Here is a 21676-nt window from a genome sequence, read left to right as displayed (position 1 = left end):
CTGGCTTTCGCCACCCAAGAAAATTATTTTCCTGTGCCACTGTCGAGCAGAGCCACAGAAGTGATCCCCGGGGTGAATTTCCTATCTCCCATCCAATCATCAAGATTTTTCTTGAAGAGTGCTAATGAGGAGCTTTGTTTGATATAATTGGTAGTTTGTTCCAGAGTATGGGAAGTCTCTGGGACAGGAATCTATCCCTCCAGCATGTTCTGTTTATTGTGGTGATGAAGTTTAGGTCCCTAGAGCGTGTAGCTCATAGGGATTAGGATTTCTTTAAGTGGAGCATGTCTAAAAGCTCTGGGTTTGACATAGCCTACTCTATGATAACAGTGAAGCACTATTAATGATACAAAGATAATCTCCCTGAATATCCCCATATTATAGATGTCAGTTTTGTTATTCATATTGGAATGAAGTGCTACAGGACGAGGCAAGAGTAAAGTCTGATAGAAACTTCTTGTACTGCAATTTTCTGTACTTTACGTTAATTTGCTGTTTCTGTAAATAAATACGGTGCCTGTACACATCTTTTGGCATAATTAGCACTTGTCATGTGTTTGCCATAGGCATACAGTGTTATATAGCATAAATATAAATAGGTAGAGCTGCTTTCAGCTGCTTACAGCATACTCAAACACAATGGTCCACCCACCCAATCAACAATACATAAACATATAAACCCTACACATGCATAAATACACATATCATGCAACGCTCACTGTATCCTAGGTATCACAGTTCCACACTTTTGGCTACTTAATATTTCTATAATTTAGAACATGGATAATAGTAATCATCAAAAAAAAATATATATATATATATATATATATATATATATATATATATATATATATATATATATATATATATATATTTGTATGGGTGTGTGTATGACTACAGTTGATTTGTTCACAGCATGCATTGATCACATGCCACAATTTGAGGTAAAGTTCTTTGGTATTTGCTACAGCTGAATTATATTACAGTCAAACTGCATTAGTTCAACAGTAATATAATTTTTAGTTATCTTTTTTCTTCCCAGTTGTATAACTGCAGAGTATGTATACTTAATTTCTGGGACTGTGGGTGTGGATCCCCTACATTGGGGCTTCTTCAATGATGTCATTGATGCATAATACTCAATCCTTCTGAGAAAAGTATGTGATACTGAAAACAAATATGCTGAGTTATTGTGTTCTACTACCATCACCAGTGACCCAGATGCTCATTCAATGAGGGAAAGATAAATAGCCTGTTACTTCATAATTGTTGGAAGGGTGGAAGTGAACTAGAGACTGACTGACTTTGGATGGAGACCAGAAGTACAACAGCAATGATTATATTATGATATTGTCATAGGAGCATGATAAGTCTATATGATGCAGTAAATGTAAGTAAAACCATTGTCAATAAGAAATGTGCTCTTAGGATCTAATGAAGATAAAAGCATGTTTTTTTTCCAAAAAATATTTTATCCTGTTTATATGTGCATCTGATACTGACCTGATAGCAGAAGTGGCAAACACCTGTCCATTAGATCCAACACTCAGTACAATGATAGATGCTATTACAACAATCAGATCTGTAAAAAGATAACAATTTGTTTTATAGACCAATATTGACAAATCTAAAAAAATTGAGTAACCATCACTAAACATAAAAAATAGATGCAACTGGAATGAAATATATGTACATATACATATACAGATATACAAACAGAAAACATTATCAAACTGCTTACATGTGATTATGTTTATATATAAAAGAATCAAGTTGGTTGCATTTGTATACAGTCATGGTATCCCAATACAACACTCAGCACAGTAACAGATGCTGCAATCAAGTCATAAATGTGATATCTGTTTAGTCTCTTTTACTAATCAACTTTGCTAAATGTAGAATAATTTTGTATCCAGCATTTAACACAAAAATGGTTTAGAAATTTAATATAATTAATGATCAAATGAAACACATTAAAGACTACATAAGAAAAAAAAAGTATCAAACTGCGTACATGTTCTTGCATCTAGTCTAGTTAATACCCAATAGTTGTAGTTAGTTGGCTACTAAAGCACTAGTTTCCTAGTTGCATAACTTTTTACTTGGCTTTTTTTTTTTACTTCCCCAAATAGAATGATTAAATATTCCTTAGGCAAATGTGTGTTTACTTACTTCCTTGAGCAACTTGATATTAACTCTCCCCATGGAAGTGGTTTATTTTTATTTAAGTTTTCAGATCTCAGTGCTACTGTCTTCTGTTTTATACTGCATGACTTCTGATACTAAGGTACTGGTCAAAAATCGGTAAATCTCTTCAATTATAAGTGAGAAGAGCTTGCAAGTTCTTCTTCCTTCTTCTACTCACCTGAACAAATGTTCACATCAGTCTACAAGATTGTTTCATTAATAGTAGCTGTCCCTTGCAGCTATATATATCTTTCATTAGTTTTTGTTACAGTGGTAAAAAAAAAATTCCTAATATTTTCTTGTGGTCTATGTTCATATACTGCATCAAAATGGACCCTCTTCCACACTGACTCAGGCCAAATGGCATCAAAAGAATTAAAACACAATACTATACATAAATAAAGAATGCAAATTCAAGTATAAAATTAATCTACACTAGCTTTCAAAGCTGTGAAATTAAATCAGCATTATCCCTTTACATCATATTTTTTTCATAATAACAGCACCACTACTACGCTGCCCTAATTTACATTTAATGTTATTTTCTTATTCCCTTATCAATTTAAGTATATTCATAGTTTGTTTAACTGTTCATCAGTTTTCTTGTGGCAGTTATAATCCAAAGAAGCAGAAAATAATTTTTGGTTTCTTTTCTTTATTTTTTCCCATTAGGCTTTCAAATATTGGCTCAAACATTGTCCTCCCTCATAGTCACTTTATTGACAATGACAAACTGGCAAACCTTTGAACTTAGCAAACTCAACTTACGGAAATTTATAGGTGTTACTGCTCAATGCCAGGAGCCTAAACAAGAAACTCCATTCCATCCAAGCTCTCCATCTTGGAGAATGTAGAGATGTATGCAGTTACCAAGAAATGGTTTAAAGCCATGCAGGGTACCTGGCAGTGCAGGAATACAATGCTTTCTACACATTTAGACCAGCTACTATACGGGCTGGGATTAAAGGTGGCAGTGTCTCAATGTACATAAAAAACAAGCATACCTCAAGGTTGGTCAAACTGGTTAACATACTTGAGCTACTCCTTGTCCAAATTATCATAAGTAGCATCCCATATAATATCCTTGTAAGATATAAATCACCTTCTATGACCCACAAAACCTAAAGCTCAAAGTAAACCTACTGGAAATCCTTACCATTCCACCCAATTTCATATTCATGGGTGACTTTAACTACCCTTCTTTAAACTGGGAACTTTACATAACCCCAAATGTGCAGGCCCATAGATTCCTGAACTTTGTTCATAGGTTTGCAGGTAAGTATAAAGCTAGCTACCCTTGCCCCATTTCCCTCAAAGCGGAGAATCAGGCCCTGTACCTTGTGTATGCAATGTAAACACAATAACCTTTATGCTAACTCCAACCCCAACACCCTGGACCAGGTAGTCCATTTGAAACTAAGTGTGCAAACATACTGGATCTGGTACTCACAAATATGGGAGAATGCTACAAGGCAAATTATGTATTATTAAGTGATTACCTGACAAAATTTCAAGCCCCTCTATACCCAGAGAACACAACTGCCTATACAAAATTATACACAGAAATCCTATATTATCATGATAGCAGATTTATAGATAGCTGTGTATACCAGAAACAAACCCAGAACAAACTCAAAAAACAAACCACCCTTGTGTAATGCAAACATAAACAGATTATGCAAAAAAAGGAAAAAAAATTTGTAGCTAAAATTAAGAAGTGCAATTCCCAGCAGAATAAAAATTCTCTCATCAGGCTAAACGAACAAGTAAGATCTCAAATTAAGTCAACCAAAGTCAATTCTGGGGATAAGTAACCCCTCAGACCAAGGACAACCTCAAGGCTTTCTTTAGCTATGTCCAAAATACCAAAGGCAGTACACAACAGTGTGCAGAACTGATTGTTAATGGAGCCACTTATGTGGATCCAGAAGATATAGCAAATGCACTGGTTGACAAATTCAGCTCCAATTTTACCCCCCACCCCTACTCCTGGGCTGTCCGCAGGTAATGCCATCAAATGTAATCCCTCTGGCTATTAATAGGGAACAGGTCAAAAATGCACTCTCTGTGGATAAGGATACCGCATTGATGGGCAGAGATAATATCCCAGGATACCTGCTAAATAGCATGACCTATGTGGACCTCTGGAGTCACTATTTAACCACAGCCTCTAGATAGGCTTTGTGCTATGGGTATGGAAGACTACAATGGTCACCTCTCTGCACAAGGATGGTCCATCAACAAACCCTGGGAACTATAGAGCCATAAGTCTGGTTAGTCTCATATGAAAGCCATGGAAAAAAATTCACATATATGTGATTAATAATAACATATGAAACCTTCAGACACTGGATCCAACCAATTTGGCTTCATCAAAGGCAGATCATGCCTACTCAACTTGGTGGACTTCTTTGCAAAAGTCACCAAGGCAATGGAAATGAGCAAAAAGGTGCATACTGCCTACCTTGACTTGGCTAAGGCATTTGATACAAATCCCCATTCAAGCATTGTAAACAAATTCATGGAACTAGGCATTAACCCCTATATTACATCCTGGATGGCCAACTGGATCTCAGCTATGACCCGAGAAGTTAGGATAGGAGAGACCATCTCCATAAAAAAGACTGGTCACTAGTGGATTCCTTCAGGGCTCTGTGCTTGGTCTGGTCCTTTTTTGGCATTTACTTTAAAGCCATTGTCAAAGGCCTCTGGCTGACAAAATTTGAAGATGACAGCAAACTAGGAGCAGTCATAGAATTCCTCCAAGACACTAACATCCTACAGGAAGGACTAACACCGACAAATAGATATTGCCAAAGCCATGGCTTAAAAATCAATCCCGCAAAATGCATAATAGTACCATTTGGGAAGTTGACCACTCTAGGAAATGACCTCACTGATAACACATCCCTAAGAATGGACAAAGTAGTGAGGGATTCAGGGACATATGTGGGTAGTAACCTGGTTTTCAAATAATATGTGACTAAGGTAGTAAGGAAATTATTCTGTGTTGCTCAACTTATAAGGAAGGACATAGCATCTAGATCCAAGCAGGTCATTGTTCCTCTTTATTCAGCCCTCATCAGATCCATCATTGAGTAAAATGCCCCCTTTGGTATGCTTTGATATGTACCTGACCAAATTCATGCAGCAACTGGAACATACACAGAGGTTCTTCACAAAAAGAATACAGGGTGTAAACAACATGTCTTATGCAGATCATCTCAAAGTACTATCTCTGTACTTGGTTTCGTACAGACTGTTGATATGGATCTGTGCCTGGCATAAAAGACATCCTTGGATCCTGCTCTGGTGAGCATTTTGTACATTGGAAAAACTAATAGCATCAATCTAAGGACTTGATTTTTCCTTGCAACATAAATATCACATGCTGGAGGGACAAGTATGTGTCTCAGAGAATTTCTTTCCTCTGGGATAGCCTTACCATCCATGTGAAGCTGATTTCTTCCATAACCCTATTCACGTGTAGCCGAGATGAGTGAATGGGAAATCAGAAATTCACCCGGAGTCTGGAGGTCATTTTAAGTCTGGCCATTTCATCCAAATGTAATACCATAGAAATGTTAGTCGATACCCAAGATTGCATTTAGTGATGACTGCCCATGTCGGAGTCTATATTAGAACACCGAACTTTCAAAATTTCGAGTGTTCTAATATCGAACCCTATCAATCGAAAATTTAAAACATCGAACATACAGAACAGCAAATTTTTTCCTAGGGAAAAAATGTGCTGTTCCAAAACGCATACATACAACACAAGCACACCAAACAAACAGCAATCCACACACATACACCTAAACCCTTACACTTAACCCTACACTAAACTATACATACACCACTAACTATCCACTTACCTTAACCCTAACCCTAAGGTCTGTCACTATCTCACAGTCACCTCACCAGTGCCCTAACCCTATCTCACCTACCCTGCCCTAACCCTCATGTCCACACAATCGCACACTTACCTGACCCGTGCCCTAACCCTAACTCACCTAACCCACCCTAACCCTCACGTCCACACAATCGCACGCTTACCTGAACCCGACTTGTAACTTTCCACCACAGCTCTGAAAATACTGAAGCAACAGAAACAGACAACCGAATTCTTTCCCTAGGAAAAAATTTGTTTTTCTTTCTTCGATATTTTCAGCATTCGCTGAAAACGAGTCGATATTAGAACACTCAAAATTTTTAATGTTCGGTGTTCTAATATAGACCCCCATGTTGAGGAGATTTATTGGTGCTATCCCCAGTAAGAATTTACAGTGCCCCATCCACTCATCCAGGTTCCTCTTGAACAGTGTCACAGAGGTGCTCTGTTCACATGAACTGGCAGCCTGTTTCAAAGATGCAGCAGTCACTGGGAGATAAATCTGTCCCTCCAGCATGTCCTATTTAAGTCACAGGCCATATTTAAGTCTTTGGAATGGGCAGCCCTAGTCCCGTTTGATTTATGGATATGCAGCAAGTTCATTAGGTTTGGTCTTGAATTGCTCTGTATGCCAGGCATAAGTCTCCCATAAGAAGTCTATACAATACAGAGTATAGTGACCGAGACTTTAGTTGGTCTGTGTAAGGCACACACACTGGAGCCCCTTGATCTTCTGTGTTAGAAACCTCTGAGGTCTCTTTAATTGCTACAGGTGCTTTGTACGGTACATGCCGAATGGGGCATTATACTCAACTATGGGCCAGATAAGTACTGAGTATAGAGGGGTTATAACCTCTTTTGCTCTCAAGGCAATGTCTTTACTAATCATGTGTGCTACGTAAAAAGCTTTCCTTACTACAGTAGACACATTGCAGTTGAAGTTAACTTGTGATCCCAGGTCCCTTGCTACTTTGTAGGTACTTAGGTTGTTGTTGATTTAATAGTGTGAAGGGACATTGTTTGTGCCAAAGGGAATGATGATGTATTTCTTTGCATTCAATTTGAGACTGTGACTAATGCACCAGTCGTTGGTCTGCATGAGACCCTCCTGGAGTATAATGACATCATTTTGGGATTCAATAATTTCTCCTAGTTTGCAGCTGTCTGCAAACTTGGTCAGCCACAACCCCTTAGTTTTGACCTGAACTTCTGAGAAGTATATACCAAACAGTGTGGGGCCCAGCACTGACCCCAGTCTCAACCCACTGATAACAGGTCTGCTGGTTGATGTGGAGTCACCCACTTTGATAGTGTGTGTCTGGTTTGTTAGCCAGTTGGCAACCCATCTTATACCAAAAGAGTTTGCCTTCAATTTAGGTTCATAGATTAGTATTACGCTAACTGCCCTTGTGAGCCATTTTAAGCCTAGCCAATTACCCCTTGTGAGACTCAACCTGTAAGGCAACCACCTTAACCATTAGGCCACCCTTTATTGGTAATCCCCAAATGTGGGATTGTATCAAAAGCCTTTGCTAAGCCGAGGTATGATGTGTGCACAGATTTGCCCTCGTCAATGGCCCTGGTCACATTAATTCCTTTCTCACCTTTGTATATTTACCTTTTATGCAATTACAATGTTATCACCAGCTTTTCTACATTAAAGCTTAAAACATTACTAATGGTTCCTTCCAACTAGAGGTTCTAGAATACAATGTCAGATCATGGCAGATTAATCTATTTAAAATGAAATCAGATTTTTGCCTTATAAGCCCATTAGTGATCTTTTTCAAGTTATGTTTGCAAACTGATTTAATGAGCCATTACTCTTAACAATTGAGTTAAACAGTTATTCTAGTAAAAGTTGGATATTTTGAACACCTGTCATAAATTGACTTGAAACCTTATGGGTGATTCATCCATATTTATACTACTTTGATCAAGTTCTCTACCTACATCACTTATTCTAATTTTGTGACTTCGTGAACTGCTTCATCGGCACTTTCATCCAGTAGTAGCTTTACATTCTGTTGGGCATCTTGAAGATTGATAATGTATATCATTATACCAGAAAAGTCTTAAATCCCAAGTTTGAAAAGAGCTACCAAAGGGACAGTTGTATTAGTTAATACAAATGATATCCTTAAAAAGTGTTGTACACTCATTAAGTGCATGAAGACAGAATACCTTCAGTTCTAAAATTCATTAAGAAGGTGTGTTTCCATGGACTGTTAGAAGGTGTGCATAATTCGGCATGCTCATAAAAATGCATTGAAATACTTCCCTCCTTATCAGAAACACTGCACTATTACAGGCTATTTAGATGTGACTGTCTGACATCACTAATCACTGTCATCTGAAACATAAAGATAAACACACCAGTTTAACCTATGTAGTTATTTTATTATGCTGTATACGTTTGATTCATTCAAGTACTAGGCATAGTTTTGCATCATTTACCAGGATACTGAATGCCATCTAGCCTACTTTTTCATTCAGAAAAGTAAATTAGTCATGATATAATTTTGTTTAGTGTTTATATAATTGATCTTGAATAGCTTCTTGCTTAACATACAGACTTCAGACAAAATTATTTCCTTGCAGTTGTGCACTATCCAGTCTCTCATCAGCTCAGAAATATCCTCTGTACTCCACTTACTATTAATAAAGACATGCAGCATTTACTGCTTGCAAATATTTTGATAGAAGGAAGAATAATAGTTAGAATATCGTACTATGACTCTGACAATGCACATAACCCTGGACCTCATACCACTGTCTCCGTAGACCCATACAATCCAGGTAATTTCGACTTTAGTGAAATAATCCAGCACTCCTTTTAGCACATGGTTTTTGTGCATTCTGTTGTTGCTGATGCGTTACCACCAGATGCCTGCAGTCATTACATCAGAATATGATTTTTTCTTGAAGCAGTAACATTCAGATGTTCATGTACTGACTGCTGACAGAATATTCATTTCTGTAGTTAAGATCAAGCAGATATATATTGCTGATGTGTATATATACCTTTTTTTGATTTAATGCAAACTCAGAAGTAATAAATAGAGAGATAAATAATATGAAGGGAAAAGAGTCCATGTTAGGGAGTGTATAGGGGCACAGTTCTCCACAAGAACATTGATGCATTTTGTCTGATATTCTTGGACTACATGTATATCTCAGTTCAGTTATCTTGTAGAAGGCTATAAGACTCGAGTACACAGTTTAAAAGCTCATAGAGATGACTCTGCATATCTGTATATCTGTATATGTTATATACAGTTTCCCTTTATATGGCTTTATTACCATCTTAGCTTAACTTCAGCTGTTTTTCCTACACATCCCTTTATCACAAGCCATAACCTTCATTTTTCAAAGCTGGTATGTCATTCAAAGAATACTGAATGATTCACCAGTATAATTTAGTTGTAGACCATTCAGCTTTGAGATTCCTCATCTCTTGGTTCTATCTATGTTGTCATAATGTTTCCCAAAGTGAGGTGAACCTTTATTGTTACTTATATGATCCTGTTTGTACATTTACATTGGCACAAAAAATGAGTCTGTACCACAGAAATCAGGGTCATTCATCCTGTTTACTACACACAGTGAGAAAACTTACTATACTACTTGTATTATTGGAATAATTGAACCTTCAAGTTGCTATACAGGTAACAGGCACTTTACACATGTATCCATAATTTTCTCATAACTAGAAGTTAAAGTTCCTTTCTGTCTGCATATCTTGAGTGTAGAAGATTAATTTCTCTCCTTAAAAAATTGTCTGATTTATTAGCCTATAGATGCTTTGTAAGTATGTTGACTTTTAACAATAACTCATTTCCTGAGTAAAATGTTATGGCTAGCCATTTTGTTCAATAATTATGATGATTACTCCTAACTAAAATATCAAGCAATGTAAAACTGCTGACTGAGAAGCAACTCATCATATACTTTCTTTCTGTGAGGTTTGTTATAAAAAGTCTAATGTTTCATATATAGACTTTTAAGGCAGGCAAATTTAGATAGTTATAAAACTGAACATCCAACATATCATATCCATTTTTGCAAGTCCCTTTTAATTTGGATTTAGGCACAAATACCTATCCTATCAAAAAAACTATTATATGGTTTCTTAGTCATAGTGGGCAGCTGAACTACTGATGTGGTTTTGGTGTTTTGTGTTTTATGGGGGCTTACATGTGTAACGATGTTTACTGTTACATTATGTATCAACTTTAACAGTTACTTATGAGGCTCCTTAACTACAGAAGAGTTGAGATCAGTTTCACATAGTGCTAACTGGTCCTCTTTCTCCATAACTACTTGACCTCAGAGCTATTATACAACTAGAAATAGTGTAGGGTAGAGAGGGACTTTCCAGGGTGGCCACGGTGGTGCAGTGGTTAGCATTGCTGCCTCATAGCAAGAGGTTCTCTGGTTTGATGCTCGGCTAGGGTGCCTTCTGTGCAGAGTCTGCATATCCTCCCTGTAGTTGCATGGGCTTGCTCTAGTTTCCTCCCAAAGACATGCAGTAAGTGGATTGGACACTTTAAAATTGGCCATAGGTGTGAGAGTGTGCCTTCTGTAGAAGGTTGGACTGGCAACTTGACACTGTAAAACTCCACTGCCAATCATGAGTGGAGAGATGATCTGCTGGGGCAACCCCTAACTGGGAAAAGAAGAGGAGAAGGATTATCCCTCTTCCCCCAAAGCTTTTCTTTTAGTTTTAGTGGAATGGGAATGCATTATGTTACATTTGATATCTTGAGGATTCTGCAGCTTAAGTTGCAATATGGTAGTTTAGACCTTAATAATGCCTCAATTATTTCCTCTTCATTAAAAGTCTATAATTTTCCTGTACAATATATTCTGAGAAGACTGTTGATAGATAGATCTGAAGGGGATTTATTCCATGTTTTTTTTTTCTCTTTGAGCTTTAATACCAAATTCAGTGATCTGAAGAAGTAAATAGTAAACTTAGGCAATCAGTTTACCTTTTAACTGCCCTGTGATCAAGAATAAATCTAATCTTTAAACCTATTTAGTTTTTTTTTTTTTTTAACCTGGGAGAAAGCTTTGTCTAGAATGTTTAATGCTCCATTCATTTCCCTTCTTAGATGTAATTTTAGTAATCTGAAAAGATACTAGTAATTTTTTTTTTTTTGAGTTTAAGGCATACTGTGACTTGTAATAAAATAACCACTCATGATGACTAAAAATGCCACAAGTACTAAACTTATTATATTCATATTTATGGAAATGCACTTATGAGTTTTGAAAGGTATATACATTTAATGCAAAATGTAATCTTTTCCATTAATTTTCATATGAGTAGCTACAGTCCCTTGAATTTATGAAATATGACATGTTGTATTTGCATGCTATATCTTAGCTTTAAGAATTTTGTATCTACATTTATTCTAATTTTCTTGTGCAAAAATTACTTTCTAAAACCATTTTAAGGTAACTTGAAACATTTATCTAAATGTGGTTTTTGTGTGTGTGTGTGTGTGTGTGTGTGTGTGTGTGTGTGTGTGTGTGTGTGTGTGTGTGTGTGTGTGTGTGTGTATATCTGTGCTTGCCACTCTAGCAGCAAATGCATCACACTCAGCTTAAAAAAGTTAAAATCTGCAGTGCTAGAAATCTGAAGTAGTCGTTGTACCCTCTTAATTCCCATATTAGTGTTTTTGTTTAATAATATGATGTTATAATCTGAATACCAGAAACAAACAGCTACCAATTATTGAGAAAAAAGCTAGCTATCCCTTGTTTTATGCAAGTGTATGCTCCTACAGAAATATATGCATCCCCCCATCAGAAGTGCAGGATCTAACTGTATGAGTCCTGACTCTTAAAAAAATATACTGCCTTTCAAACAGAATATCAGTAAATTCTGAAATATTTCAAGCATTTTTGCAGGACAGATTCACCACTCCTCTACCCCTGAATGTGTTGTTTTTGGGGTTGGTTGAGTAGCCTAATGGTTAAGATGTTTGCCTTACAAACACAAAGTGCAGGGTTTGAGTCTCACAAAGGATAACTGGGTGGGCTTAAAATGTCTCACAAGGGCAGTTAGCTTAGTACTAACCTATGAAATGGGGAGTACTTCCCTGCTGCATATTTATATTAACTTTGATATTGCATTGCTGGACTTCAGAGGTGGGGGAAACACTCCAAGTTACCACGACTTCAGACCATGTAATAGTTTCTCTCTTTCCCATTTGCAGTTCTGTTATTCCAAGGATCACAGTTATGTTCCCCAGAATTGAAACCTGCACTCCAAATGCATGTGCAGTACATGGAAAAAAACATTCTGCTAAGCCAATTCAGTTTGAAGACACAACTACTGTAGTAAGTGTCACGCTACTGAGCTACTAAAAAGGGTTAGACATCCTGTTTTAAAAGTTCTATTGTATAATAGTAATAATCACTGACAGACCACTGGTTACATGGTTTAATGCAGAGACCAGAGCTGTTTAATCAAGCAGGAGAACCTGTTTAGGTAAGCAGTGCCAGTACTGGATAAAACAGAATAACTGATGGGCTGATGGCAGCTATTACAGAGGTGTAGCTAGGGCAGGGAAAAGGAGAAAGGGGATAGCTTCCCAAGGTACAAATAGTTAGGGTGCATGATCTTAAGATTCTTATGGGGTGGTACTGCAATGCCAGCATTCAGAAATGAATGCCAGTATGGTATTTCAGACAGTTATGGCTGAAGCATTTAAGCACTTCCCATGTGATGTTAGAATTGTAGCAAGCTGCTTCTTAGATTTGTGAGCATTTTTTTCTTTATTCTCAAGTAAGACAGGAGTATTTTTAGAGCTGAAGGGGATGCCAGATTGGGAGATCAGGAAACTGCACAGTATGCAAGATAATGTAGCTACAGCTCTGGTTATTATAATGGCACAGGAGTGAAGTAGAAGGTAGCACAGATATGAGGACTGGGGGAAATGAAAGTGGATACAGTAATAAACATATTGAGTGGGGTGAGCATAACGTTGTAAAGCAAAAATGGCAATCAGTTTGAAAAGAATGAATGACAAACTAAGATGACATGGGAGGAAGTGGAAGGAAGATCGAAAAGTGTTAAATTATTACTGCAAACAGAGCCAATTTATTTCACAATGTGTAAACCAGTCAGAGATGGCTTTAACAGGGAGACTGAGGGTAGCAGAAGACTAGCTTAACTTAGCTGGCCTGAAGACCGAATGTTCTGGAATAATGAATTGTTCCAATGGTAACCCAATAAAAGTGCTACTGCCTCTTATTTAGGTGAGTAATGCTATTTTAGTAATATTTGTTGAAGTGTGCATCTGAAATATAATTTTAGTTTTATTTAGGGAATCATGCAAAAATTGTGTGAGGGTATGGTTGCATTGTACAGTTAATTGGGGCTGGGTTTTTGTGTTTTGTGTGTGAATGCATATGTATCTCCATGCATCTCTGTACCTTTTTCTCTGAGTGCTTAAACTGACACTATATGAATGTAGCAATTCTCAATGCAGGAAGTCTAAATACAAATTGCCAAACATTGAGGATCTCTTGCATTTTGAACATATCTATATCTGTGTTGTAACCCACATTTGGTTTCAATGGAAAGACAGAACTGTCTCTGTAACAGGGCTCGGTGTCTACCATGCATTCAGGCCTCATGGGAATGTATAAATATTTCCATATTTGTCAGGGATCATGTAATTTCTATGCCATTTCCTAGAGACCCACATGCTAAACTTATTGAACTGCAAATTACACTCAGCAAAATAAACTATCGACTTATAATCCTTAACATCAGATGACTGAGAAATTTGTGAATGCATTTTCTAAAACACCCATAATAAAAAAATTCTTTTTAATAGGGGATTTCAGTTACCCATTGATTACCTGTGCTGTTTAATACCTAAGATTGGGTACACCCAAAGATTCCTGGACTACATTCCTGATAATGCTTGAGGACAACTGATGGGTGAGTTCACTGTGGGGTATAACATTCAAGACCCCATCCTTCCCAATATAACCCCCTGCTGTACTACTCCTACAGCATCCCCATCACTGTGTATAAATAAGTAACTTTCTTCCTTAAAACCACAAACCCCACCAGTCAACAAATCTGAATTTAAAAACGTCAGGACAGCAATTTTAATCTAGGGTTAGATGTCCACATTTACTCATAATAACTAGGCGCAGTGAAGCTGCAGCTGCTAATTATGCTTTAGAGCTTTGCTTCCACTTGGAAAAATGTTTAGGACACATAGTCTCTGTGAGAACCAAATATACTCAGAAGTTCAAATGCAATCCACTCGGGCAGTCCATTACCATTAGCAAGCTCTATAACAGAAGAAAACACTTTTAAAATCCTACAATAAATATAACTTCATTTACCTTAAGGATTCTACTGAAGGGATTAGCAAATATAAAACTGGCAGCTGGGGCCAAGGACAACTAAAAATCCTTCTTTAGTTATGTTAAGGCCGGCAGTGCTCTGAATTAAGTCAAAATGGTATCACCAATTCTGACCTAAAGGACACTGCAAATATACTGGCATGTAAGTACAAAAAAACAAAATGAACCAGTAACAAGTAAAGCAGGAGGCAGCAAAGAACACCACAGGTACCAAAAAATAGAGTTTTATTGAGCACTTTCATCTCAAAATGCAAGACTTCTTCAGAACAAATAAAAATAGTAAAACCATTGTGCTAAATATACATACTCCTGCCTACTAATTGGATAATCACTAACCACACACGCCCCAACTAATTAATTTCCAAAGAACCATTAAACTAGAAACATACCCCATGAATACCATAACAGTCAAATAAAAGCATAAATATACATTCAAAACATAATCACAAAATTCCAAAAATAGCATTATCTACTTAGATACTATAAAAATATTATAAAAGACTCTAAACATAAAAAGCAGCTTTCAGTTTCAATAAGGGACATATTGAAAGTCCATCATTTAGTCTAGGGTGAGTGCAAGCATTTGTCCTGACCTGCCATATTAATTCTAAAAATTCAAAATAATCATCAGAAGGGTCCTCACGTTGCCCAAGTTCAACATTATCAATGACACAACATTTGAATGAATGACTTTGATGGTCATTGATATGCCTAAAAAGGGCATTTTTCTCATTTTGGTTAAGTATATTATAGGTATGTTGATAGACCCTCTGTTTGATAACCCTCTTGGTCTTACTTACGTAAAACCCATCACATAGTTGGCACAAAGCGACATAGACTACCCCATTGGAATAGCAAAAATATTTCTTTTTTGGTCTTAATGTACCAAAATTACACATTTTTATTTCTTTTGCATCGACTATGAATTTACATTGAGGGCATCTGCCACATTTGAAGCTATCCCTTACAGTCAAAGTAGTAAAAACTTTTTCCAACATGCCTTTAAAAGAGGTGTCCTTCTTATACATGATGGTAGGGTTGTTGTCTACCAAGTTTAGTACCTCCTGATCAAGTGTAAATACATTCCAGTGTTTCAAAATAATGCCATGAATGTCAAATAAATTGATGGTAAATGGTAATATTAAAGCCCTCTCAAACTTGGTGGTATTTTCAAGGGCAACAATTTGTAATAAACTAACCCTGTTCCACAAAAGTGCATGATAAACCCCGTCAAACTTTTTACTTTTCACTTCCTCCATAATTTTTGTGACAAACTGCATAAGATGGGCCCTTTTGGTTAACATACCCAATAAAGCCATACATTCATCAAAAAATTTGTCATCTTCAGATATCATTCTGGCTAGTCTCACATGTTGTCCTTTCGCCTGGGCCTTCTTTTGGTGTATAGGATGCCAGCTGTCAAAATCCAAAAGCATATTGGAGTATGTGGGCTTCCTGTACAACAAAAATACAAAGGTCTTACTACAATAATCCTTTTTCAAGGTTACATCACAATAGTTTAGGGTGTCTTCATCAACACTCATTGTAAACCTCAATAACGGGGTAGTAGAATTCAAATATTCAAAAAAGGCGTCCAGCTGAACCCTCCCTTCCTTCCACAACAGGACTATGTCATCAAGGTAACGACCATAAAGTACCCAAGAATCTCTAAAAGATGAGTTCAGTACAAACAGGTCTTCCCAATGAGCCAATACTATGTTGGCAAACACTGGTGCACAACAGGCACCCATGGCAACACCTTGGTTTGCCTAAATAGTTGCCCTTCAAAAATCAGGAAAATGTTATCTGAAACCAGTTCCATACAGGTCCTGACTGTCAGAATGGTGTTATGGTCCAAATCAGTGTTACTGCACAAATAATCATATAACCACTCAATCCCTTGGTCATGTGGGATAACAGAAAAAAGGTCACAAATGTCTACAGTAACCATTAATAACCTGTCTTCATATAAGTCCTGACTGATCTTGGATAAGAAGTCCCATGGATCTTTAAATAAGAAAGATCTATGTTGTAAAACATGTTTAAGCTTGGAATCAATGAATTTGGCTAGACAAAAAGTCTTGGACACCTTAGCATTGACAATCAGGCAGAGGGGTGGATTATTAATGCTTTTATGAATCTTGGGGATTCCGAAAATAGTCGGAATCCTAGGGTGTAACATTTCCAAAAAAGCGTGTTCTAAGCTGATCTGTCCATTTAACATAAGTTCATTGATCACCAAATCAATGTTTCTATAAGTGACGTTAAGCTCATGACGAGAGATCTCAGTGTACATGTCACTATACAAGATCTCTAACATTCTACTAATGTAGTCGTTAGTGTCCATGATAATTAACCACCTGCCCTTGTCTGGTTTCATTACTCTAATTGATCTACTCATAGTAATATGCTGTAGGAGTTCTGTTTCATCATGGGTCAAGTTGTTACTATCATACATGTTCATCCTACAGATATTCTCCCTAATATCTGTTTCACATAGTTTTTCAAACAGTCCCACCATGGGATGTGTAAGGGGGATGAATGTACTCGGTCTCTTTAAATTGTCATTAGAGGGAACCATACTGCTGGAATCTTTGAAATGCAAGGCTAAATTCAGTTTCCTGTTATACGGTTTTTAACTGCAGGATATTCTCGACCAAATTGGCCTTCCTTGCAGGAACAAAACTTAGTCCCTTCTCAAACAAATTCACCCAGGCAGTAGTAACAGGGACCTGACTTAAGTTATATATTTGAAAAATCACTGTCAGTGTTATTCACAGCAGTACACATTTGATAAGTTTCTATATGACTATTCACATTTAATTCCTCCTGTAATAAGATGAGTTCTGTCCCCCTCTCCTCCCCCCTCCCTCTCTGATAGTACTGTTGTGTGTACATGTCTTGATTCCATTGACCATTCCTCTGATTCATAAGTCTCTGTGACCCCCTCAGAGGTGGAACCCCTAAAGGGTGAGTGTTATTACTAGAAGTGTTGTCATGTTCATCTGTTTCAAAATCTGTCTCATTATTTTTAGTTAATACCTCCACTTGAGTACTTTGTTGTCCCAAAGGAGGATCAGGGTAAGCTTGTCCAATGTCATATTCCTTCTTATCCCTCACCAACTTCCTTTCCTTTCTCATTTTTAATTCAGAGAGATACCTATACACATTGTCTACAACAGCCTTAAACTCGTTTACCTTATGCACAAACAATAAGTCATTTCTAATGTTAACATCGAGTTTACATATTTCAGAATTAAGACTAGACATTTTGGATACATTATCAGCCATTAAAACTTTAAGCAAATCATAGCCTTGGTTGTTAAATAAAGCGATCAGTTCACGATGCAAGGCTAAGTCTTTGATAAGTCCAGTCGGATATCTCCACATCCGCAAACCCTTGGGCACATGTTCACGCTGAGGACATTCACCTAAATAACAGTTTTCTAGTTCCAGCTTCTTATACTGAAAAACAAGCTGCCAAAATGTGTCAATTTGTGTGTCCAAAGTACCTAGGTTACCTCCAAGGCTGCTGCTTTCATTTCCCCAAATAACATCTTGTCTCAACCATTCAGTTACTAAAAAGTCATCACCATTAGTTGCAGCACTTCCTGATATGTTACGCCAACATCCAGCTGCATTAGAAGCACTAAGATTTAATGAAATACCGTCTCTCTAGTCCCTTGCAGCCAAGCCAGGAGATCTTTGAGCAGGAGTGAGAGGCTCAGTGGGAAGACCTGTTTGTACTGAGCTCATCTTTTAGAGATTCTTGGGTACTTTACGGTCATTACCTTGACGACATAGTCCTGTTGTGGAAGGAAGGGCGGGATCAGCTGGACACCTTTTTTGACTATTTGAATTCTACTACCCCATTTTTGAGGTTTACAATGAGTGTTGATGAAGACACCATAAACTATCTTGATGTTACCTTGAAAAAGGATTATTGTAGTAAGACTTTTGTGTCTTTGTTGTACAGGAAGCCTACATACTCCAATACATTTTTGTATTTCGACAGCTGGCATCCTATACACCAAAATAAGGCCCTGGTAAAAGGGCAATATGTGAGACTAGCCAGAATGACATCTGAAGATGACAAATTTTTTGATGAATGTATGGCTTTATTGGGTAAGTTAACCAAAAGGGGCTATCTTGTGAAGTTTGTCACTAAGATTATGAAGGAAGTAAAAAGTAAAAGGTCTTACAGGGGTTTATCGTGCACTTTTGGGGGGGGCAGGGTTGGTTAAGGACAGATTGTTGCCCTTGAAAATACCACCATGTTTGAGAGGGATTTAATATTACCATTTACCATCAATTTTTTTGACATTCTTAGCATTATTTTGAAACATTGGAATGTATTTATACTTGATCAGGAGGTACTAAACTTGGTAGGCAACAACCCTATCATTGTGTATAAGAAGGACACCTCTTTTAAAGGCATGCTGGAAAAAGTTTTTACTACTTTGACTGTAAGGGGTAGCTGCAAATGTGGCAGATTCCCCCAATGTAAATTCATGGTTAATGCAAAAGAAATAAAAATTTGTAATTTTGGTACATTAAGACCAAAAAAGAAATACTTTTGCTATTCCAAAGGGGTAGTCTATGTCACTTTGTGCCAACTATGTGATAGGTTTTACGTAGGTAAGACCAAGAGGGCTATCAAACAGAGGGACTAGCAACATACCTATGATATACTTAACCAAAATGAGAAAAATGCCCTTTTTAGGCACATCAGGGACCATCCAAGTCATTCATTCAAATTTTGTGTCATTGATAATGTTGACCTTGGGCAACGTGAGGGCCCTTCTGATGATTATCTTGAATTTTTAGAATTAATATGGCAGGTCAGGACAAATGCTTGCACTCACCCTGGACTAAATGATAGACTTTCAACATGTCTCTTGTTGAAACTGAAAGCTGCTTTTTATGTTTGGAATCTTTTATAAATATTTTATAGTATCTAAGTAGATAATGCTATTTTTGGAATTTTGTGATTATGTTTTGAATGCATATTTATGCTTTTTATTTGACTGTTATGGTATTCATGGGGTATGTTTCTAGTTTAATGGTTCTTTGGAAATTAATTAGTTGGGGGCATGTGTGGTTAGTGATTAACCAATTAGTAGGCAGGAGTGTGTATATTTAACACAATGGTTTTACCATTTTTATTTGTTCTGAAGAAGTCTTGCATTTTGAGATGAAAGCGCTCAATAAAACTCTATTTTTTGGTACCTGTGGTGTTCTTTGCTGCATACTGGCAGATATGTTTTGGGCAAATTACACTCCAGGGATAGCCTTCAAACTCTGCAGTTCCCTGACTCATTAGTACTGCACACAATCTTAAAGGAGCACATCCTACATGTGCTACCAAAAGCCAAAAAATAACACATAAATGGGACCAAACAACATGCCTGATTTTATAATAATAAAAGACAAACATGCCCTTGCACAACTCCTCCTAAACTTGTTGAACTTAAGATCACTTCTGATATGTCTGAACTTCCTGGTATGCAAATAAAGGGGCAGACTTCCTCACCAATCCAAAATAGGTGAGCTTATGGGCAATGAGTTGCCACCACACCTAGCACAGTGCCAAGCCCATTGTTAACAAGTCTTTATTAGCTGAATGTTTGTGTGTTTTATTTGAATGTAACAAAGCCTTCATCCAGCTCCATTATAAAGGATTTTTAACTTTGACTAAGAATTCATCACATTCTTTGCTCAACATTGCTCTAACTTGGATTTTTCTGCAGTGGCATTTCTTTTTTAGTTTGCTTCTACAGGTAGTTTACCTGCCTTCACTCCTACAAGATATGAGAGGCTGGAAAATGCTGAGACTACACAAAGTTACAACCTTAAGTCCTTCCCAGAAGTTTAGCTACTAGCTATGTCCCTAAAGCATGAAATACATCAGCTTTATTTCTTCTCTGTCTAAGGGTGTAGCCAGGCATACTCTTTGTACTCCACTGAGTGCATTTCTTTTTCTGAGCATCACATCAACAAGTTTTTTTAGGTCATATGTCTACAGCTGTTTAAATGAATGCCTTAAACAACAGGTCCAACATTGCCAATCTAAAAACAAGATTTTTAATAGTTTTAGGGGAACAGCTGAAAATGGTACTTACATTTATTAAGTGTCCAATTTTAAGTAATAGGTGTCCAAGTGGGGGGGGGGGGTAGCGCTAAGAGCTTGTGAGTACAAAATGAAATTTGCTTCCTACACCCGAAGGGATCCACTGCTGACCCAAGGAACTACAGCCCAATTAGATCATGCCTGCTTAACTGCTGAATTATTCTGAAAATGTTAACAGACACTGTGATTTGAGGTAATGCAGTCTACATAACCTATATGGACCTAGCCCAATGCCTCTGACACTATACCCCTTTCTGGCATAATTAACAAACTAAAATGTATAAATGTAGATCATATATGATAAGATGGCTTGGAAACTGGCTAAAACGTAGAGCCCACATAATTAAAGTAGCAGCCTTTACAGCAAAAAGGAAAAGTGACTAGTGGTGTACCTCAACGAACAGTGCTGGGACCACTGCTGTTTAGGATATACTTCACTGATCTCCAAACAACTAATAATGACCTATGCCTAATGAAATGTGCTGATGACTGCAAGTTACATATAATTGTCAAATTACCCCTTGATACTACCACTTGCTGAAATGTAGATGTCTCATCTCTCTGGGTTTGTTGTACATTCTTGTCTTATCTAAGCAGTAATCTGAGACATGCAGTCTGTAAGGCATTCTATATCATTGTCCTGAAAATGTGTGAGGATATTAAATGGCAATAATATACAAACAACAAACGATGGGGAGGTTGGATGTTACTGAACAGAAACTGTGAAATGTCTGCTGCTTACTTACATTTAAAACCTTGATGCAATTACTTCTGCACTTTGTAAGTCTAACCTAACTGACACACCCACTGTATTTATGGCAGTCTGGATTGCTGTTGTGTTTTCCTTCTCCTAACCAGTCAACATTCACAGTTGCAACCCATTAGCAGCAAACACTGAGGGAGTACCTGCACTATGTTTACATTAGCTACATGGAGCCAAGTAATTGAGATTCAGAAATTCTAATGAGTTCACACCTCATATGCATCTTCACCATGTTCACAGCCCTGAATCTATACCATAAAAAGGGAAACATGTGGCCAGGGAACTTGAAGGTGAGGAGACTTGT

General features: G+C 37.2%; 1 protein-coding gene across 1 annotated transcript in view; it reads right to left on the bottom strand.

Moving 5' to 3' along the window:
• LOC122814989 (potassium voltage-gated channel subfamily KQT member 1-like) overlaps window positions 1-21676 on the bottom strand; it is a 1169537-nt gene that overhangs the window by 679765 nt on the left and 468096 nt on the right. The window contains exon 3 of the mRNA XM_044087244.1: window positions 1504-1582. Within this exon, the coding sequence (XP_043943179.1) occupies window positions 1504-1582 (79 nt within the window). The remainder of the gene's footprint in view (window positions 1-1503; window positions 1583-21676) is intronic.

This window comes from Protopterus annectens, chromosome 11.part0, assembly GCF_019279795.1.
Source record: "Protopterus annectens isolate FY-2018-M chromosome 11.part0, PAN1.0, whole genome shotgun sequence".
Lineage (NCBI taxonomy): Eukaryota > Metazoa > Chordata > Ceratodontiformes > Protopteridae > Protopterus > Protopterus annectens.
Note: the sequence above shows the minus strand (reverse complement) of the source record. Positions and strands in the feature narration are given on the sequence as shown.